Source organism: Lepisosteus oculatus, chromosome 2 (assembly GCF_040954835.1).
Source record: "Lepisosteus oculatus isolate fLepOcu1 chromosome 2, fLepOcu1.hap2, whole genome shotgun sequence".
Taxonomy (NCBI): domain Eukaryota; kingdom Metazoa; phylum Chordata; class Actinopteri; order Semionotiformes; family Lepisosteidae; genus Lepisosteus; species Lepisosteus oculatus.
Window position 1 is genome coordinate 3,114,017 of NC_090697.1, and position 22,034 is coordinate 3,136,050.

A 22,034-nucleotide genomic window follows, 5' to 3' on the forward strand; every position below is an offset into this window, starting at 1 on the left:
ACAGTGTGATAAAAGCTGGTACAACTGTATTTCACTTATTATCCAATATCACTTTTTCAGTCACAATGATGTCACAATGGTCTTGTGTTTAAATAGAGCAATTAATATATAATCATGTCTGCCATATACTGTAGTTGTGGTCAGAAGATTTAAGAGAAAAAATGAATGTTGAATTATATAAAACAAATATTACCCTGAAGTGTCCCACACGAATTAATCTGACCCAGCAAAGGAGCTGGTCAGTTTGCTTAACGGTCGCAACAGGTCAAACAAGTACGTTGTTGCGACGAAGAAAAACGTAAAATCATTTTAAAAACAACGTAGCATATAGGTTAAGCAGACAACAAGACACTGAGTGGCTAGTTAGACTGAATGGTATAACATCTGGGTGAATTTGGTATTTCAGTAAATGTAAAAGCTGGCACAATCGAGTGAATATGTTGTACCGCTGTCTAAAGCGAGTTTATTACTTTTATTACTATAAACTGTGTAAGTACCTGCCACTGCACAAGGTAAGACCTTTAGAGTTCCGTGATGCTACACAAACCGTTTATTGGTGAAATAATCAATATGTTCACACGTTCATTTTATATGTTCACTCATCTTATGAATAATACCAGTGAATGTCGCGAAACAAAAAACCGACAGAAAAGTGTTCTTAGAAAGCTAGGAATCCGAATACGGTTCATATTCGCATTTCGCTTGTTCTCCTGAACTTTGACATAACTCCGCCCAGCTGTATCAGGCCGAAGACAGGAACACTGGGAGGAGCTTACACGATGATTACTCATGTTGCTGTCGCAGAGAACTTTATTATTCAGTCCTCTTTTGTGTTGTTATCGACTGCAGATTAAAGGAATAATGCAACCTGCACCATGAACCGACAGCAAGATTCGGAGGGAGTAATTCTGACGGGATATCACCTGAATACGGAGACAAAATCAACATCTATTAACTGTCAAGATGAAGGGGATCATATCCCAATATTAAGGTAAGAGAAACACTGGCTGACCCTACAGAGTACGCCCGTAAGCGTTTAGAGCTGGTAAAATAGTGCATTCCATGTTTGTAAACCACCGTAATTTGAGTGCAGATCAAATTCCTCCCCCGGCATAAAGTCCAAAGGTCTCACTTGTTCAGGTTTGCCATACATAGAAATGACTGTTTTTAGAAGTTTACCAATGCTGTTAGCTTCGAGGATATTATAAATTGTTGACACTTCTAGGTGAATAGAAGAAGGTTAAAATGCAAAACACCCCCCTTTGCTTGTTTATACACCTTTTTAAAAATAATAGCATGGGTTTTTTACATCGACCAAAATATTGGTGCAGATGTAAGAGAACTTTAAAATTAGGGTATACAGTCAAACCCTTTTTTTTAAACATTTACAGTATGTACCTCATACTTTAAAAATCAGTGAAGACAGTCCTTTACTTTGCAACTGAAAATACAGTATATAGTTTATTCATATGCATATCGTGTCCGGTTCCATACTAACGGCCACATAATGATAATCGCAACTCCATCTGTAACTTCGGTTTATTTGAGATCTCATACATGGAAGATAATACTGGGAGCCATGTGACATTTATATTTTGCTCAGTTGCGCACATGGCTTATCTCCAAAAAAAAATACAAGCGACTTTTGGTAAGGTAAAAATAGAAGTAGGTACACCAAAGTGGTCCACTGATGCACTGGATATGTTCATAAAATAAAATAATTAATAATGATTTGACTATATAAAACGATTTTAATTACAAAGATCCCCAAATTACTTTACATATACTGTAGAAATACTGTACCTTTCAATTCAACTTTATACTTTACACAAGTCAAATAAAATTCAAATATACAGTACATTGAAGGCAGAACTACATAATAAAACATCATTCCACCTTAAAGATGCCACTCAGGTATATTTCACCCATTAAGTCATTCACATTTGAAGCAAAAATCTGCAAATTTTGAAGCAAAAAACAAGAACACGGGTAACAGAAATAGAACCTCAGAGATAATAATTTATGCTTGTTTTAAGCAAAAGCCTTTTGTGAAGCTAAAGGCTTTTAGCTAAAGACCCTGCAAATAAAATTTAGAGTAGCTACTTCAGAAAGTATTGAACTGTCTTACATTTTCTAGCAGTGAAATGGTGATAAGATATCTTTTATGAGTAACATTTGAGATCCTTTGAACAGATGTAATACATTAATATTGAATCTATGAAGGACAAGTATGCTGTCATGGCATTACCTATACATACTGCCTTCGTAAACAGTATTTTTTTTCTTGTCTATCACTCTACATCTACCAAAAATATCTCTGCTTTTGTTCCTAAGACGGAATGACACCCTATGAGGCAATAGTATATGTATACTGTACTTGATCTTTTCTCAGTTATCTCATCAACATGCCTAAAGAAGCTTCCAGTTCAATATTTATGTAGAGAACTGTTAGTGGTTGCTACCAGATAAAAGTGTCTTTTCTTCTGTTCTAACCAGTTCATCCTTTGAGAAATAAACCACAGTTTTGCTACCGTACTGTTCTGTATTCGCTGGCATCAGTCTCATTTCTAATGTTTCAAATATACAGTAAGAACATGTGGCATTGAACCTGCTACACAGTGTTGAAGTATAGTTGAAGCACAATGACAGAGGAACAGAACTTTTAAGTCATTGTAGCGCATGTCTGAGTTTGTGTCTGTGTCTGCCCTGCCCTGGGTATCCCATCCAGGGTGTATCCCGCCTTGCACCTGTTGCTTTTCGGGATAGTCTCTGTGACCCTGAATTGAGATGAATGGATGGGTGATTAATTGCTAATCAGTAATTTATAGCAAAGTAATTTTAGACTGTGGAGTTTGTTGAATGTTTATATAATTAGTTTCATGTGGGTATTACAAATAAACATGTTATGTATTTCCATACAGTTACTACCAACTACGTCTACAGTGAGACATGGCACGTAGTTTTCACGAATTACATGCAGTTTGCATGTATCTTGAAGCTAACCTTCTCTTATACATTCTTAGTTGGAGCCCCGTCAGCTACTGTTTTTACAGTACGTTGGAGAGTTGCACCATCAAAAGGAAATGCAGCTACATTGTGAATACTGATAAAAATGTAAAGAGTCTTAGTATTTGAGATAGAATAAAAATCATGGGTAATTGAGTGGATGTCAATTGCAGTTCTGCAGTCTCTATGGTGGTCTTGTGTGACTGTCGCTGCTCCACCGCGCCGGTTCGTCCCACAACACCCGCGGCGCGAACCCGGGTCTCCGGCGTAACGCAACAGGGAGCCGGCCGAGTGAGCTAAAGGAGACCTCCCCCAGCCCAGGCGGCGGAGGTCCCTGTTACGCACAGGGAAGGCGCTGACGTCACCGTGTCTAAACTAGCTCCGCTGCACTTGCTCACCCCTGTTATGCCAAAAAGACCATAGACTCAACAGAGGGATTGACCTCCCAATCTTCTGCAGCCCACACCAATCCTCCGCCGGCCCACACCGCACTCTCCACCCGTTCAAACGGAGCTGGTTAACCAGGTCTTTCTATTTGGCTCTATAATTACATACATTGAGTTTAATCATAAATCAGGGGCCTGGTGACAGCAGCTCTTCTCGCAAGCATCATATTCTCAGGTGTTGAGATACTTTTTATAGGGGGTACTGCAGGCAAGCTTTGCGCCTTTGTGCTGACCTCTGGGATAGCATGTGGCCATACCGTTGTGTAACGCCTCACCAAATGTCAAGCATTTTGGATTAAGTAACCTTCTTCATTTTATGTGCTACGTAGTGTAGAAATCAGTCACTTTGACCACCTTATTCTAGCATTGTGATGAGTTTTCCTCATGGATAGAAATAAACTGATCTTCTAAGCAAAAAACTACTATTGTTACACTACTATGTTTTTATTTAAAAATAATTGTCTGTTAATACAACTATTAGGATCTTAGATTCCCTTAAATAACCTATTATTATTCAGATAACTGAAGGCACTGTTCAGTAAGTACTGCTCAGTTAACAACCCACAAATTAGCCTCAATGCCTTCCACTCAATGCATATCATATTGTGCTTTGATATAATGTGTAAATGTGTGTTTCTTGTACTGTAGATGGCTTCATGTACAGTTTCAGTGAACATTTATTACCTTTATTTTAACCTGCTTTTCTCATTTCTCAGATAGGTTTTTCTCATGTCTTAATGACTCTTTCTGTTATAACAGTGTCAAGTGCTATATTTCCATTAGTGTCCAAATCTCAATATTGTGTAAATTTCAAATAAGAAAAATGAGCCCATTAGGCCCATCAGTAGATAATTGAGTCTAAGATGTTGTCATCTGTTTCTGAAAAGAAGAGAGAAAAGAGATTTCTCTCCAGGAGCCAGTTCCAGATACCCCTGACACTTTGTGACACTTTTGTTTCTTTTCCTCCATTCCTAAATGTCTTTTCTTTTCGTTTCCAGATATGACCCAGTGTTCTTGTTTATATAGAGTAGAAAATAATCTGCCCATGTGACTACCTGTTCTCCTTATGATTTTATGTACTTGGATCAACTCTCCTCTCGATTTCCTTTCTTCTAGACTGAATAGAGTTATCTCTTTTAGCATGACAATCCCCTGGGACAAGAATTATTCTTATTGCTCTTCTTTGTAATCTTTCTAAGGCTGTGCCATTCTTGTTCTGCAATGAAAACCAACACTGAAAACAATATTCTAAATGTGGACTTAACTGTGCATTGTAAAGATAAAGTATAACCCACTGGATTATATTTTACATTTTTTGCCGTATAACCAAACATTCTGTTAGCATTTTATTGGTTATCTACGCTATTTTGATGTAGACATTGAAAATCTATACACAGTAAATACTCAGATAACCTTTTGTATTTTCCTGTGGCTCTGAATCACCCATGTGATGTGTATAGTGTATATTCTTACTAATATAATGCACCTCTCTACACTTACCAGTGTTACATTTTATTGGCCAAATCTGCCCTTCTATGATTTTGTCCATTTACTAATCCCTTGCTGCTATTTCTGTTTGACACTCTCTCTAATTTGCCTCTAATAAATGTTACAATTCTGATAATTACATTAGAATCTAATTTGTTGATACAGATCAGGGTGAGCAATAATGAGAAAATAAATTGCTGAACATAACTACTTACATCTGCCCAAGTAGAAGTTGTTCCTAATAAGATGATGTATAGCTTACTGTACAGTATATTATGGCTTTTTACACTGAATGTATCTTAAGCCTACATTATTCCTGTAGTATGTTCATCCTTCTTTAATTAAATGGGAGTTATTAACTGAAGACGAAGTCTCACAAAGTTGCACCTCATCACCATTACCACAGAGCTGAACTCTAACTGCTCCCTTTACATTGGTCTCAGGCATCTCTCCTCCACACCATCTTTGTCTTGTGGCTGCCCCTTGCTTCACTCCTTCTGAATGGGGTTCGAGCCTGCTCGTCCTGTGGCCAGGAGTCTACCCATTAACCAAGCAGGTTGAGCCAAACCTTTCTCACCCAATATTCCAATCATTCACTCAATCTTTGGATGTTAATGCCTAGTGAACGTGGAATGCAGTACATCTTCCCAGTTCACTACTTGCAAATTCTTCTGTGCTCTCCCAAAGTCTCATTCTTAGAATGCTTCAATCCACAGGCCAGAGTCCGGAGGAGACTGGAGGTGACTAGTTAGAATCTACATTTTCCTATTCCCCAACATTTTCCAGCATTCCCAAATAGAAATGCAAAACTAGCCAGGTCGGTATGCAAAATCTGAACCATGTGCTCATACAATCGGTGTATATAGTAAACACAGAGACTATCTTAGATTGTCAACTGCAGGGTTGAGCAGTATTTCCTTGGATGCTGTTTCTGTCTGTCTTAATGTTGATATTCAAGTTTCAACATATGAAAAAGTGATTTATTTTCCAACTTATTTCTCTTCAAATGCACTTATCTACCCATAATGTTGTTTACCAAAACATTCATCATTACAGTATGTGTTCACCCTATAACATCTATGTGTATAGCAGTAGCTATACAAATGGTGAAGGTTTAGATCTTGTCAGTTCACATGGTTAAATTCTCAGTGAAACTGATGTACACATTTGCTGTCTGCCTCCTTCTTTGTTGGTAGGATAGATGTGTGTTTGTATTTGGAAAATGTTTTTTTTTTATATTGTGAGAATGTGCATTTATTTCTCATCTTCTTATGTTTTCCAAGGTAAATATTCCTTCATATTAAGTTCTATTCGAGCTTGGAATGAATAGATACAGTAGATATGCAATGAATGGTTACAAAGAAGTTCTGTTGTCTGTATTGTATTTTCCTGTACTGAGTGAGCACTCTATTCCAGTGAGCATTACAGTACAGTATGTATGATTTTGTTATGACATAGTGAATATCCTAACCATATGTCATGTAATGTTTTAGGTTGCTAATGTTATGTGCATTTGAGTTGTACAACATTATTAATTTATATTTTTGCAGCATATACAGTAAATACACATACACATATAGAAGGTGCTATATTACTGAACCTCAATGCCAATGCCATTTCTGTCAAAAGTATTATTTTCATATTGAACATGCAACAAAGTTTTTAAAAGATTTACTGTCTGCTGTTAGGTTAGAACATAGAATCCATCTGCAGTGCTTTGAGTGTGTGATATTATTGCACTGTCCTGGAAGAAGGAAAGAAAGATAGACAACTGTAATCCTAACACATTTTATGAAGGATTGCTGTAGAATACAAGGGAAAAGCACAGAATAGTAAAATACTGTACAATACTGTCATGGTAAAGCATGTGCTACAATGTTAGACTAGGGAAAACCATGCTACAGCAGATTTAAATTAATTAAGTCATTTTACATTATACATCTAGCTTTATAGCAAATTAATTATACTTACAATTAACTTCTCATGTTATGATATTAGATAATAGGTTAGAAAAAATATTATCTTAAAAAACAACTTCTGTGCCATTCCCTGAGTCCTTGCTTCCCAACTAAATTTGCATTTTAAACGACACAGTATACAAAACCTTGGCTTACAGAGGAACAGCAACAAAATAATTCTGCATTCTGTATGCTTTGCACTGTAGTGTATTCTATTAAAGAGTTAAAACAAACACGCTTTGCAAGTTCCTGGAAGTTCAAATGAAAAGCTTATTTTATTGAATTCTGAATAAGGAAAGAAATCCAAGAAAAAAATGACGCAGAGGCTGTTAATTATAATGTAACATGGCTATAGTTTTGAAATATAGTGAATTTAACCAAGCATTTTTTATTACTGAAAAGCAAACGTGACTGGTGTTGCTGAAAATTAGGTTCAAACTACTGTACATCTGCCCTGTTCTCCTCAAAAGACCTATACCAGGTGGAGGGGATTTGAGCCCTGAACTGAGTCCAAGATTTTATATCGCCAATAAATCCTCTTTACACTTCTTATTATAAACACATTATTTACATCAGTACGTTTCCTCATTTCAGACGAAAGTCAGTTATGTGGAATTTTGTTTGTGTGATAACTTACAGTATAATGGAAAGATAATGGTGTTTAACCAATCACCTACTTTCTTCTACATATAATTAACTCCATATGAAGACTTAAGGTTTTCTTTCCCAGCACACGCTGTTCACAAAAACTGTGTCCGTCAATCTGCATCTCTCCCCTTTTCTCTCTATTGCTGGATCCTGCCTCTGGATTTCCCTGCCAGCCTTCCTTCTGTCTGCCTGGTACTCCTGATTCTCTGCATCTGTTTATTTCAGCCCTGGCCTTTGCTTCAAGTTTCACTTTCACTGTAGACTGTCATACCCTCCACTTTTCTCTGCAGCACTGATTGCAGTCCTCTGGATCCCAGTTCTTTGCCCACTGCTAGCCCTCAAGCTCTTTTGTGTGTTTGGTTTGCTAACTCATTCCTTTCCTCTTCTCCTGCGTGGTACAGGGATGGTTCCATAGATGTTGATGCTCAGATTTAAAGATTTTGGTTATAGTTTTGCTTTGAGTTATACATCTGGATAAAGAACCACATAAATCACATAAAGAAAGATTCCCATGTTAACAGTCCCTGCCCTCCTTGTTTGCAAGAGCCCCTTTGCTGGTTTGCAGCTCTCGCTTATAGGAATTCCTTGACTGTGCTGTGCCTGCTCTTCTCTTTCAGTTTTATTAAATCCCTTCTTGCTTTACATGTTGCTGTCTTGTCTGCTTGTCTTCATTGGCAGCAGGCAGGTTTCTTCCTACCTCCTGCAAGCTGATGTGAATTAGCCACTCTCCTTCTCGCCTCAGCCTCCCTGCCTCCTATTTCCTGTTTTTGCAAGTCTCTTTTCTGTTGCTGCTGGCATCCTGTCCGGTGCAAGGACTGCTCATGGTCCTTTTAATAGCTACCATCCAAACACCTGCAGCTCCTGTTCCCCATGCATCTCCCTCTGTCTTTCTGGGTCCTAGGACACAGAGAGTTTGAGCACAGCTGGATCATTCTGAACTGTGTATTTCTGCTGCTAGAACTTAGATTGCCTTCCCTCTTCATCTCATCCCCCAGAGCCCATCCATACCGGCACAGTCTCGAACCCCTAGTGGTTTCTGTCCTCCCCTCTCTGTCTTCTACCCCTTTTATTCCCTAATATCCTTGTTATTGACTTTGCTGATATCATGGCCTCTGCATCTGGCAGCCCTCTCCTGTCTGAAAACCTATTCAAAACCTGCTCCTCCTAACATGTAACGAAACTACTAAGACATCTTACAAGGTTGCACTGATAAGATATGATTTTCCTGAATTATTTTGCAGTCACAATCAAAATGTTCGACCACTGGTCTTCTGATGCCTATAAGCTGTTCATAAAGATGTCCGTTTTTGATTTACATTTAGTTTAAGTTGACTTTTATTCCTAAAAGTTTACTGTGTTGTTTCTCACAGTTAAGTTGGTGCTTTTTTTGGTTTAGTTGTACACAACGTGTTCAATCCACATCAATACTTGAGCCCTCAAAAAACCCTTTTGAACCGAAGCAAGCTGACACCTGGTGGTCTTGTCAATATTCTGTTTGCTAAGCAATACAAAAAACATTGCTAGGTGTTGTAATACAAACTGATTTCATCAGCCAGGCAAATGCTAACAGAGCATCTGAGGTAACAGTGCTGAAAACTCAGATAACAGATCAGTTATTTCCAGTGAATGCCACTATGATGGGTATCCTACTGTGACTTACAGAAACTATGTCCAGTCTCTTAGAGTCCCGTGACATGCAAATTGCCTCTGCAATGACTCAGTCTTGACTGCTCTGAAGGATAATAAACGTAAAAAGGGACGTAAAATGAAGATACTTGGGAAAAGAGGCAAGCAAGTGACCTGCGTGCACAAACTGGCGTCAGTGTAGAACAGAACCAGGAAGTTGTTGTAGATTGTAAAACAAGGGAGCAAAGCCCGTCAGCTCCTGATGGGTATTGAAATCAGTTTCAACAAGATATTGAGAACCTGTTTTATCACCATTTTCAAATGGCTTGCAGCATTCTGAAAGGTGTGACTGCACTTAATCCAATAAACGATACAGTATATCCATTATTTCTAAACTTTCTAGAGATATCATCATTTCTTTGCTGATGTATCTGCATTATGGGATTATGGAAGAAATTGCTGCTGACATTCATCAAGTGCAACATCTTTTAGGAAGAAAAGAGCAACAGGGTTGTGATTTCAATTCCACTCACAAATTTTACGCCTTTCTCCAACCTTATTATGCTGCTTTCATTAACATTTACAATTCTTGTATTTTGGATAGACCGTACTTGTTAGCTTAGCAGGCTGTGAATATAGCTTTCATACTTAGATCAAATTTAAAAAATGATTAAACACCAGTGGGGACATCCAAACCAGTGACCTTTCTGTTTTCTTTAAACCAACTTTAAACCAAGAAAAAAATTGACAAAGTCATTCAGGCAAATCAAGAAAACAGGAGAATTGTCCTTAAGTGAGCTGTTTTCAGTGGTGAGAAGCTCAATCTTTTCTTAAAATACTTTTCATCAGTTTTTTCAAAAACCAATGCCACATTTTAATGTCTTATAAATATCTGGCCTTAGATGGGCTTTGCTTAGGTTTTATTCAGACTTGTAATTCTTTAAATTTTTAACTTACTTTTAATCTGTGTATTTTCTGTAAAGAATTGTCTCATTCTCAAGCTACTGTACAGTACTGTACCTTGGGCAGCATTAAGAGCTGTACACATTATTTGCATGTGGATATCACAGGGCAGACGTGTTAAAGTGGACATCCACCCCAGTTTTCTGTTCAACCCACTGGCCAGCTGGTCATCCTCTTCAGTCACACAATTTCGAATGGCAGCTCAGGGAAACCAGTGGCAGTTGGGTTTCTCCTCACCGTTGTAAGCACGCTACTGTATGATTTTCTGGATGGGTAGTGGTCCGTTGAGACACAGCATTTGGGCGGTATAATGAAAAAAATATATCTACCTATGGATAGCACATTTATGTGAGTTTACACACTCAAATATGCATGTACAGTAGGAGCATAAAGATATGCAGTACTTGAAGATCACTTCATCTCTGGGAGAAGGTGCAGAGCCTCATGCTTTGCTGTGTTATTCGCGTGCTGCAGGAGTAGGCTGTAGCGCTGACAGCAGGGGGCGCATAATGGGAGCGGGTAGCAAACGACGGTTGGATACACAAAAAAACTTTAAAAATAAAGATAGTTTAGATTAGCCTTGAAAATTAATTTTTGCTTTTTTCTGCAAGAAATGGAAATATCCGTAGAAGATCAGATTGTGTGCTTATTTACAAAACTGCAGAACCATAGAAGCCTGGAGGGACTGATTAATGCCATTCTAAAGGTAATAGGTCTTGGTATTGTTCATCAATTCTCTAAAAGATTTTGTGTTTATCTTTAATCCTAACAGTATTATGGTAACGTAGCTTAGTTTATTTCATTTGTAACATTGTATGTTACTGTACGTCCCCCACTTCCAGGAGTTTTCTATTCCGTTTTTAGAACTTGCACATCACAAAAGGTGCCGTTTTGCATTTCACTCCTTTATTTGACTGGGTAAAATTACAGTATCAGAGTAAATCTTTATTGAGAAGTAAGTGCTAGTTTCACTTACTTCACATCTGTGCCAGACATTAATCGCACTATGACTCCGCAAGACAGATGACCTTCAGATTTCAATGGGTTCCACTGTATCACTGAGTTTGCGTTGTGCACAAAGGGCCTCCTTCACTTTTCTTGTCTCACAAAGAAGTAATGCATTCTTGGTATGTTGCCACTTTGAGATAATCACTTTCACTTTGAACTAGCAAATAAAATAAAATGTATTTGTTCTGTATTTGCCTTTATTGTGTAGTTTTTTTGTGTAGCTGGTTTAGTTAAGTATACAGTATACTGTAGTTTTTTGGTTTTAGTTTAGTATTGTGTAGCTTAATTGGTTAGCTAGGACCTACCTACTGTAATTCTCTGTTTATTTGTATCTTGTTTTATCCATTTTCTACATTTAAAGGCTAATTGCAGAATTGCACAAATACAGTCATTTCCTTGTTATTTTCTAATTGCATTAAACAATGGCATGGCACACCAGTTAAAGAATAGCTTTATTTGTTTTCAGGCAGGTATTACAGCTGTTTATTTTTGTATAATGAAAATACAACTTTATCAAAGGCAATATGAATAAAAACACATTTGACAATAATGAAAATCTCTAAATTTAAGTACTGTACTTATATTTTTAACAGCTGTGACCTGGATTCTAGTCTTTAGTTACTATTTATTTATAACTCAGAAGACCTGCTGCTGAGTTTTTAATAGATTTGTCAGGCTATATTTCTCGAAGGCTTACTGGACTGTATTTCAGTCTGTATTTCTTGAACACCTACTGGACACTATTTCAGTGTACAGTTCATAATTAGACTCTCTAAATATGTTTAAGACTTCTAATTCTGTTATTGTAAGGCTTGATCTAATCATTTTCATACTGTTTAATGTAGAGATGTCTGTGTTTTAAAATCTATCTTCTTTATTTAAACATATCCTAGTAACTCAAATTGATCTGAAGTGTCAGTTCCTCCCAGTGAAGTTAAGGTGCTGCTGTATTCAAAGTTTTCAATCTAACCTTTAACTCTGGAGCACGGATGTAGGGGTAGCTTTGGTTATTCCTTCCATAAATTGCCAAATCTCGTATTTTCTTTCTCTATGTTGTATTGCTCTGAGTTTCTATACTGTCAATGTACTTTATACACGCAGTACTGCTTTTCAGGAGAAACATGACCTTTGCCTTTTGTTTGTATTTATTGCTGTTGGGACTTTATAATTTGTGAGCAAATGTCTTCATACTGTATAGTAAATGTGAGGTGGGTTGTGCATCTGTGGATTTTCGGTGTAGAAAAACTAGAAAAACTTCTTCACAGTCCTATTCTCGGAACCCTGCAAGTCTTAAACGCTACCAACGTGTTCTCAGAAGTTTCAAAAACTGATCATCTCAGCAGGGAGAACACTTAGTTGTGTGGTTTTTATTTATTCTTAGTGTATGTGTTTACTTGCACTATGTGTTTGTTAAGGGGAACACAACGCTAATTTTATATGTCTTTTTATAAAGAGTCGGCATTGACTACTGCATTTCAAACCACAACTAAAGTGAAATGTACACAGTAATGTGCAAAAGCATCAGATTTCCATCATAAAACAGGTGGCAACCATGCAGTACTTTCACAAAGTTCACAATTTGTGCTAAATTCGGAACTTGCAAAATATTGTGCTACTGTATATTTATTTATTTTGTTACCGAGACTTAACAAGTGGTCTAAGAAATTGGGACTGCAATTCCCCTTTAAACTCTTGATATTCAGAACAAATGATTTGACATGGGACCCAGTTCTTAATCGAGAATGGAGGACCTGTTTTTCCATATGAGATATGACCCACATTTCTCCTTTTTTGTAGGATGCAAGTGCTATTCCTCTGCAGCTGTTCTCAGTCCTGAGAGTCTGGGGGCAGAACTGCTGAGTTTTCCAAATGTGTTTTTTTGTTTTCACTGCTGAATCTGTAACTTCGTATAGACAGCCCATAATTCTGAAAAAAGGACTCTGAAAATCTGCTGCTGGAACAACAGTTCTGTGTTGCTTTTAAGTAAAATTGTTTGAAGATGTTTAATAAGTTATTCATTATTTCTACCATGAACAGCATTGACAAAAAGCCATTGACATAGCTTGAAAAAAAGATGAAATATGAGAACCAATTTGATAAATACAGCAACTTAACTCTTGCATGCCAAACCTTGCTTAGTCTTTATAAATCTTTTTGAAGATGCATCACATTGGATTTTGGATACTCATATTTCTGGAATCTTGCATTCTTTGATATTCAGAAATTAATAGTTCTGATTCTCATATTTTTTACAAACATAAACACTTTAATATAAAGCATTATTTGTATTTTTGTACATATACTGTAGCAAACATACTAGAAACAGGTTTAAAGAGGAAGAAATCCCTACCTGTTACACAACAAAGAATATGTTCTTGGGACAGAAATCACCCCTATATTCTCTTTCTCTATTTGGAAACAGTTTGCCAAAATCAAAAGTGAACAACATTATAACAACTATTTATTTCAATAATATATTAATTGGCCTCCATTAAAATATTGTCAGAAGTACGCTAGCCTATAAGCTTATAGAATTGTTTTTTGTATGCAAAGAAACCCCAGAGTCTCCAGCTCACACACAACTTATTTTGTATAGGGCCTGAACCAGACAACATAACCAGAAAGAGCCAGAAACTGTACATCTGAAACAACATTTACAGTTGGCTATAGCAGTATACGGTAGACCTGTGTCAAAAAATGAGAGTGTATACTTACTGTATGTTAACTTTTCTGTTCAGAGGGAAGGAGGAAAATATGTAAAACATAATGATGAAAATAAAATAAATGTGTAGTAACTCAGTCATCGAGAGATATTGCAGTACTTCTCTGACACTGGCTGCTGGATATAGGGCTCTAGTGAAGTGGTGGCGCCTCTGCACACAGGATATCATCAGCCTGGCTTGTTCTCAGGGGAGACTTGCTCAGCTGCATCTGGAAGAATATTTGCTCACATACTGTATGTAAGTGAGCAAATTGAGTATTCTAAACATGGAGACTAATTTCAGTGCTTCACTACAGAGAATGGAATGTTGCTTATGATTCAATGACTGGTAAAAGCCCAAGAAAGTCACTTCTCTGCATCTGCTCGTCGGAGCAGCGGAGCACTGTGGTTAAGTTACTTTGATCTGGACGCCATCAGGAACATTCTCTGCCTCCACAGAGAGCAGATCCAAAACGAGTTTGAACACAGCTGGGTCTTTCTGAATCTGGTTATTCTGCTGCAAAAACGGCTGAGTGTGCTTGAATGATGGCTCCAGTTGTAGGTCTTGCCTGCAAAGGCATCCTAGCTTGTTGGAAAAAGTTGAAAATGCACCTTCCAACTCACTTAGCTTTCCTTGAGCACACTTAATGAACAGAGCCCAGAGATTCCCTTCAAATCCACAGACTGCCTCCAGCATCTTGCAAATACTTCAGTACTCCTTCATATTCAGGTGTATTGTTTTATCTGTCAAACATACCGTAGGACATCAGCCATCTAGTCACAGTTTTCCACAATGGACATGCCCCTTCCCTTCTATTGTTGAAGAGACTTTGTTTCACTTCCTGGAGCAAAAAACTGTTGCAAAACATTTTAAGTGCTTGGGCACCACACTTCTGTGATCGAGAATGTCATCATACAGTGCACCTAAAAAGGCAGTAATTCCTGGTGGTTAAGAGATTGCATAAAGTTAACTGTTTAACTTCAGATTCTTTGAATTTGAGATATTTCACACACGGTGCCTCCTGATGCAGTCTGACCTAGCTCCATATGTTTCTTTAAAATTGAATAAACTGAGCAAATAAATAAACTGGAGTGGTCCTTTGTGTTGCTCCATCGGTGATGAGTGTTGAAAACTGATATAATGTTTCTACAGTATTATTGATACTCTCTAGATGATCATGGGTATTACCGCAAGGATGTAGTTGTTCAGATTTTATTATTGTTCAGCCATGATAATAATGGGTGAAAATTCAATACAATTGGTGCTTTACACCACTGGCGTGCATTTTCAGCTACTTACAATCTAATAGGAGTTCACAGCTCAGAGTTTTCCAATAGTTCAGAAAATGATGACGATATAATGCTATATGTACTTACCTGTATGACACACATCCCATGTGTTTACTGCCTGCTTCTTGCAGCCGCAGGTCAGGCCACTACAATGTCCACAGTCATGCCACAAATGCTGTGGAGAAGCGGCCATACAGCCGCTGCAGTTCTCAGGATTCCTTGGATGACCTGTCAATGGATGACTACTGGACAGAGGTGGAGAATATGGACAAGACCAGGAGCAACGACCAGGAGCAGCAGGAGGAAGTGCTAGTGAAAGTCCCCGATGGTATCTGCTACTTTCCCTCTCTTTGTTCCCGGGGTTATGCAGCTCCAGAGGACAAAAGAGATCTTAAGCCCAAGTTTCTGAGCATGATGTTTCAATGTTCTCAGTGCTGTTTTACTTTCTGAGGTTGTGATGTAATCTAAATGTGGATTTCCTTACTGCAAAATACAATAAGTGTTCTTCAGTTTAATTTTGCAGTTAATGAAACGTGCAGGATTTTATGTTTCTGATCAAAGATCTGTTAAACGTTTAGTGTTTTTTTTAACGCATAATTGAAAAAACTGAAGAAATTCAATAACATTTAAAGGGATATCATGCACTGAATATCAGGCCTATTGTAAAAGGCATGATTATCGCTCAACATACAGTATATTATTGCTACTGTATATTATTACAAGAAACAGTGTTTCATGCTAACTTATTATGAAAACTCTTATTGTTGAGTACTGAATGTATTTTTAAATAATCCCAAACAGCTCTAAATCAATTCACTGATATATCAATTCCTTAAAGTCGTCATGCTGTATTTTTAGATGAGCCTCCATTGATGTCTTCCTAGCAACTTTTAAGAAGTCTTTTTAAAGCAAGCTGAAATGATATCAACACATTTTGCTCCCCCGTGACAGACGGGGAACTTGAAGAAGAGTGGCTGAAGGAAGCTGGCTTGTCTAATCTCATCGGGGACCCGTTGGCAGATCCTCAGGAAAGCATCGTCCTGCTGTCCACACTCACCCGCACGCAGGCTGCAGCAGTGGAGAGGCGAGTGGAGACACTAAAACAGACTTTGCGGAAAAAGAATAAACAGTACCAGGTCCCAGATGTGCGAGACGTCTTCGGCTTGTCAGGTGCACAAAACACGAAGGTAGGAGCCATGTGTTCATCCGCGATACTCTGATATTGTAAAATCTCCAGGATATCAGGGACGTTAATGTGTTGGGGATGCAGCTCAGTGTTGGAGCACATGCTTTGCGTGTATGAGGTCTCAGGTTCAATCCCCAGCACCTCCCGGAGGTTTATTTATTTTTTTTGCCAGCAGCGGTATCACCCTGCAGCTCACAACAGGCAGCCCACTGAAGCTCAGCAGGTGTGAGCCTGGTCAGTACCTGGATGTGAGACCTCCTGGGAAAAACTAAGGTTGCTGCTGGAAGAGATGTTAGTGGGGCCAGTAGGGGAAGCTCACCCTGCAGTCTGTATGGGTCCTAATGCCCCAGTTATTTGAGATGTAAAATTGAGATCCTGACACTCTGTGGTCATCAAAAATCCCAGAGCATTTCTTGAAAAGTGTAGGTGTGTCACCCCAGCATTTCCCATTGACCTTTACCAGTCATGGCCTCCTAATAATCCTCAGCTCTGAACTGGCTTCATCACTCTGCTCTCCCCACTGAGAGCTGGTGTGTGGGGAGAGTACTGGCGCACTCTGGCTGCCATTCAGGTGGTGGTGGAGGGGAGTCCCCATAACCTGTAAAGCGCTTTGAGTGCAGTGGCCAGAAAAGTGCTATATAAGTGTAAGGAATTAGTATTTGTTAAATGTCTGGTCTTCAACAATTGTGGATCTCAAGTAAGTAACAGAAGTACAAATAAATGTAAATTAAATGCCAGGTTATGTGTTCTTTTTTTTTACTGATGTAAAGGTGCATAAGTCAAGTTAACCTTTAAACCCATTACCAGCACTTATTTGTAAGCCTATTGTAGGAAAAAAAAAGTTAGAAAGGAGAGAAAACCATTCGGCCTGTTTAGCCTGTTTTAGAGTTTGCAGTTAATTGATTGAAAGAGCTCTCACAAGCATTTTCTGAAAGAAGCCAGGGTTTCGACTTGAAGGACGTGGATGGGTAGCTTGTTCAGACACCCACAGCCCTTTAGTAAATGAGAACCTCTTGTTCTTGCTTTTAAAAGCACTTTCACATTCAGTAGTTTCCACTGGTGTCTGAAGAAAACCACTGGGCTAACTTAGTCAAAGGCTTTGAGGAGTTTGAATACTTGTATCAGGTTCCCTCACAGTCTTTGGTGTTTGAGGCTAAAAACGTTTATTTAGCTTATCAGTGTAACACCCAGAATGTATCTAGTAATTCTTCTCTGGACTGATTTCACAGCAGTAATATCTTTCCAAACAGTTATTTAGTTATACAGTATTCACAATGATGTCATATTTGTGCTTAACAACTTTAACATAACATCCCTTCTATGCTTTTATTTTTATCCTAGTATATGTTACTTAATTACTTCCCCACATTGTCTAGAAAGAAAATAATATATCAACTTAACCACCTTTGTCTTTTTCTATAAATAGCCTCTTCTTGCACGGTTTCCCATTTTGTATCTATTGTTTGTGATTGTATTACATGTTTGCAATAGCCTGCATTTGTCTACATTAAACGTCATCTGCCAGGTGTCTGGGCAGTTTAGAAACACCAAGGTGACTGTTTAACAAATTAAAAAAATATTGCTATCACTTCCATACTTTGTTGTATAAATAAAGCTGAAATCTGTAAAACTGTATACTGCTTATATACAGTACCGTGCATGAACAAATTATTTTAATAAAATCATAGTTTTACTTGACGTGTTGACAGAAGGGTTGTAGAAGTTGCACATGATGATATAAACGACTTTTAATAATAGTGACTTCCCGGATTTAACTTTTAACTGTATATTTAGAGACGTTCCATATTAAATCTCTAAAAGTCACTGGTACACAGATGCTGAAGCAGAAACTATAAATAAACACCCAGGAGTTTAGAACAAGTTTCATTGTTAAAGCAAATTCTAGTGCACTATGTAAAAATAAGCAGAAATGTTTTTGAAACACAAGCACGTTTTCTTACATTGATGTCCAACCCCTTAAATGTATGGTTTATTGTCTGTGTGTGTTTAGTGATTTATCCTGGCAACATACTGTAGATATATACCCGTACCTTATACATGTGATGAAGCAACAACTTTATTTAGGGTTTTTATTTTCAGCTCTCTGATAACGATGATGTTCCTGCTGAAAGAAGCGAAAATGGAAAACAGGATGTTGTATCAGATGGTATGTGAGGCAGTTCTGAACTTGTATGAACATTATAGAAAGAACATTATTTTTGAAGTTCTTTTGAATTCCTTAGACTCATACCTGCCTGATATTAGCTGTAATAATTCATTTTATTGTTTCTTGCACACCGGTACCAGCTATTTTATTTTCTAATTCGTTTCTATTTGTAATGATGTGACATGGAAATGTGTTTTTGTTTTCAGCCAAACAATGTCAGTGTATAATGCTCAGATAATACTGTAATGTTATGTCTCATAATTTTCCATTTCTCTGTGTTTTGCTTCTTAAGAAATGACACGATCAGTGACACAGGACGTTAGCAAGCAGATGAGAACAGTAGAGAATGAAAGTACTGTACAGGCTGAACAGTAGCAAAAGGGGAAGCAGTACATGACTTGCAGGAAGAGGTCTTGTTCAGTTTAACATTGAGCTTTACACTGAAACGTCAACGAAAAAGTTATTTGAATTTTCAAACCCCGGTACTTTAATTCATAGTCGAGACAGTTGTTTAAATTGTTGAACCACTTAAGAAATTTAGCTCTGTTGAATGTCTGCATTCATAGCTGCAGGACATTTGTCTTACACTCTTGTGAAGTCTTTAGGAGCCTTCAAAACTGTCCCTTTAAAGACTGTGTAATTATCTCCATTGGTGCCATGTGAGGACGTTTGCCTATGACTTTATCAGATGTTCTTTATGAATAAAGTAGAATAGAAAGTGGTTAATAGGAAATAATTATTTATAGAAATGCCACTGTTCCTTCATTACACTTATTGTTTTCTAAGAAGGCTGATACCAAGACTTTTCCCGTTTTCTGCACAGATGTAACAAATGTCAGTGGGAATGTTAGAAACCACCCAAAGCAGGATGTAGCTGTATCGGAAACTGACATTAATTTGGAGATCTCATTCTCGGAGCAGGCGGTCAGCTTCAAGGAAAAGTTGAAGAATACCAAGGCACAAGATGATGAGGATGATGCACACCTACCTGTAAGTGACTTTAAATAATGTGTAGAGAGATTTAAAGACTTTCATTCTAGTGCCAACATTGCAGAGGATGTTAAAAGATTTCAAAATCAGAAGTAACCATTGAACAATGTCAGTTTTGCTTTTTTTACACCTTGGCCATCTAAGTTATTTATTACAGCTTTTCATTTTAAAAATATGAACATTTCTAATCATTCATCAAACAAATTTTGTTGAGATTTGGCTTTTATATAATATAATAATTGTATAATAATGCTCTGATTAACGTTATATTTTGCAGTTAGCAATTTGGCTCTTTGAGTGTAGACACATATGGAAAATGACCGTTTCTAAATCAGCTGTAGTTCAGTATGTTGGAGAACTGATTTTGATTGATAGGGAGTGGAAAAGCAAACGTAAAGCTCATGAAGCTCTTTTTTTCAACTGCTTGATTTCACTAGCATTCTGTGCTGTGTCTTGTACATTTCTGTACATAAAACTTATTGTTTTGTGGTTAAATATTTAAATAAATGTATTTTTTGTTTTCTTTAAGGATTTTAAATTACCAAAAGACAAAACTGGTACAACAAAAATTGGAGATTTGGCTTCACAGGACATGAAGAAAGTTCGCTCCCTGGCATTGATTGAACTGACTGCTCTGTTCGATGCATTTGGAATTGAATTTAAAGCTCTTAAATCTGTTAAAAGTAAATTAAAAGGTGAGAAAAACACACTTTTGCAGTGGGATTTTTCTTTCACTACCATATGCTATAGATACCTGTATTGTATGTTTTGTTTTTAAATGTCTTGTCAGTTTTTATTTTATTATGTGGTATTAATTTATCGAAGTACATACAGTAGATACTGTAAATACAGCATGTTGTTTTTTTATCTATTTACATTTTTTTTTTCTGCCTGGAGAATATTTGTCCTTTCAAATTGTATTATCGTTGTGTGATAGGAGCAATATACTGTCTCCCACAGTGCATTTACTTTGCTTTCTGTAGAGTCGGGCCTGTTTGGAGTACCCCTGACAACCTTGCTGGAACAGGATCAAAAGAAAGTGCAAGGCACCAGAGTGCCACTTATACTACACAAAGTAAGTGTCAAGTTCAGATTACACAGTTGACTGTTTCACAAACGCAAATCAGTCTCCATATTAAAGGGCAAGTCATTACTATTCTTCTTCATACAAATATTCTTGCTGTTATTTTAATTAAGTACTTTTATTATGACTTAATCCTTGCACAACAATATAATAACAAATTACTAAATTAACTACAGAGTCCTTGTAATGTTGACAATGGAGATGGGAACTTGGACAAGGTGATGGAAAACAAGGAGAAACAAATTTAGTGCAGTAGTAAAAAGCATGGTAAAATGGTTGCATTCCAATGTAGATCTGCCTTTGCAAAGTTTTATTCGAATGTAGTATTGTAAAGTTTAAGTATGAAAATTGAGTGAACTTCACTGTTAGTGATAAAAAATAAACCAGCCTCGGTGAAAAATTAAAGCTTGGTTGTAAAAAACTATCTTAGGCACTTAGTAATTATAACATTTACCTAAAAACCAAACAAAGCTACTTTTAACCAAAACAGTTTTGCAATTCGTACAATGCTGTTATTGTCAATTGGATGCATTTGTGGTTTACATTCTGCCCTAAATTAGATAATGATAATTAGATAATTGCTTCAAGGGTCGAGGAGGGAGTTTTTTGTGGTTAAACAAAATGAAAATTGTGTTTTGTGTCAGAGTAATCCCAGTTGCTAACATGGCAAATTATCCTTACTGCTGCTATTTTAGTGAAAAAGCGACTTTTATAAAGATTTAAACCACACTTTGTAGTTACAGGTATTTTGTATTACATTATTTCATTTAGTATTGACATTTCCATTGTTAAGAAAAGACGTCCTACACTCTTGTACAAATTAAGTACATTTACTTTTTTTAAATGATTAGTTACTGTATGTTTTTCTCTTAAAAGGATAAGCGTTGATCCAGATTTTCTAAAAGCTCTGTTTCCGTGTTGTAGATTATTTCTCACATAGAAGAGGAAGGTCTTGAAACAGAAGGTCTGCTGAGAATACCAGGAGTGGCTACAAGAGTCAAGGTCAGTTCTCTCAGCCTTTAAAAAACTGTAATTAAAATAATTAAACCCTTTCTCCAGGTCATTCTTATTCAATTAATTACTTTTCTGTGGTGATTAGGCTACACACTCTCTGTCAAAACCAGCCTCTGCACTCCGTACTATACAGGCGGAGCGGTGGCTCTGTGGCTCTGTGGCTCAGGATCTGCGCCTGTGGCTGGAAGGTTGCCACTTCAAATCCGACAGCTGGTGGAGGAATCCTACTCTGTTGGGCCCCTGAGCAAGGCCCTTAACCCCAACTGCTCCAGGGGCTCTGACCCCAAGCTTTTCTCCCTGTCTGTGTGTCTCATGGAGAGCAAGCTGGGGTATGCGAAAAGACAAATTCCTAATGCAAGAAATTGTATATGGCCAATAAAGTGATCTTATCTTATCTTATATATGTATGCAATAATTAAAAGGGGAGGAAGAACATAATAAACACAAGAGCATAAGAAC

At 37.4% G+C, this 22,034-nt stretch overlaps 1 protein-coding gene across 4 annotated transcripts in view; it reads left to right on the forward strand.

Moving 5' to 3' along the window:
* Nucleotides 1-331: 331 nt before the first annotated feature.
* arhgap18 (Rho GTPase activating protein 18) overlaps nt 332-22,034 on the forward strand; it is a 55,773-nt gene continuing 34,070 nt past the window's right edge. For 3 of the 4 annotated variants that reach the window (XM_069195970.1, XM_069195969.1, XM_015359703.2), the window contains exons 1-8: nt 760-991; nt 15,266-15,462; nt 16,086-16,321; nt 18,421-18,487; nt 19,311-19,477; nt 20,007-20,172; nt 20,461-20,552; nt 21,486-21,563. In XM_069195970.1, coding sequence (XP_069052071.1) covers nt 876-991; nt 15,266-15,462; nt 16,086-16,321; nt 18,421-18,487; nt 19,311-19,477; nt 20,007-20,172; nt 20,461-20,552; nt 21,486-21,563 — 1,119 coding nt within the window. In that variant the 5' untranslated portion in view covers nt 760-875. Of the gene's footprint in view, nt 513-759; nt 992-15,265; nt 15,463-16,085; nt 16,322-18,420; nt 18,488-19,310; nt 19,478-20,006; nt 20,173-20,460; nt 20,553-21,485; nt 21,564-22,034 lie in introns of those variants that run through there. The other variant, XM_015359696.2, reaches the window with a different exon arrangement.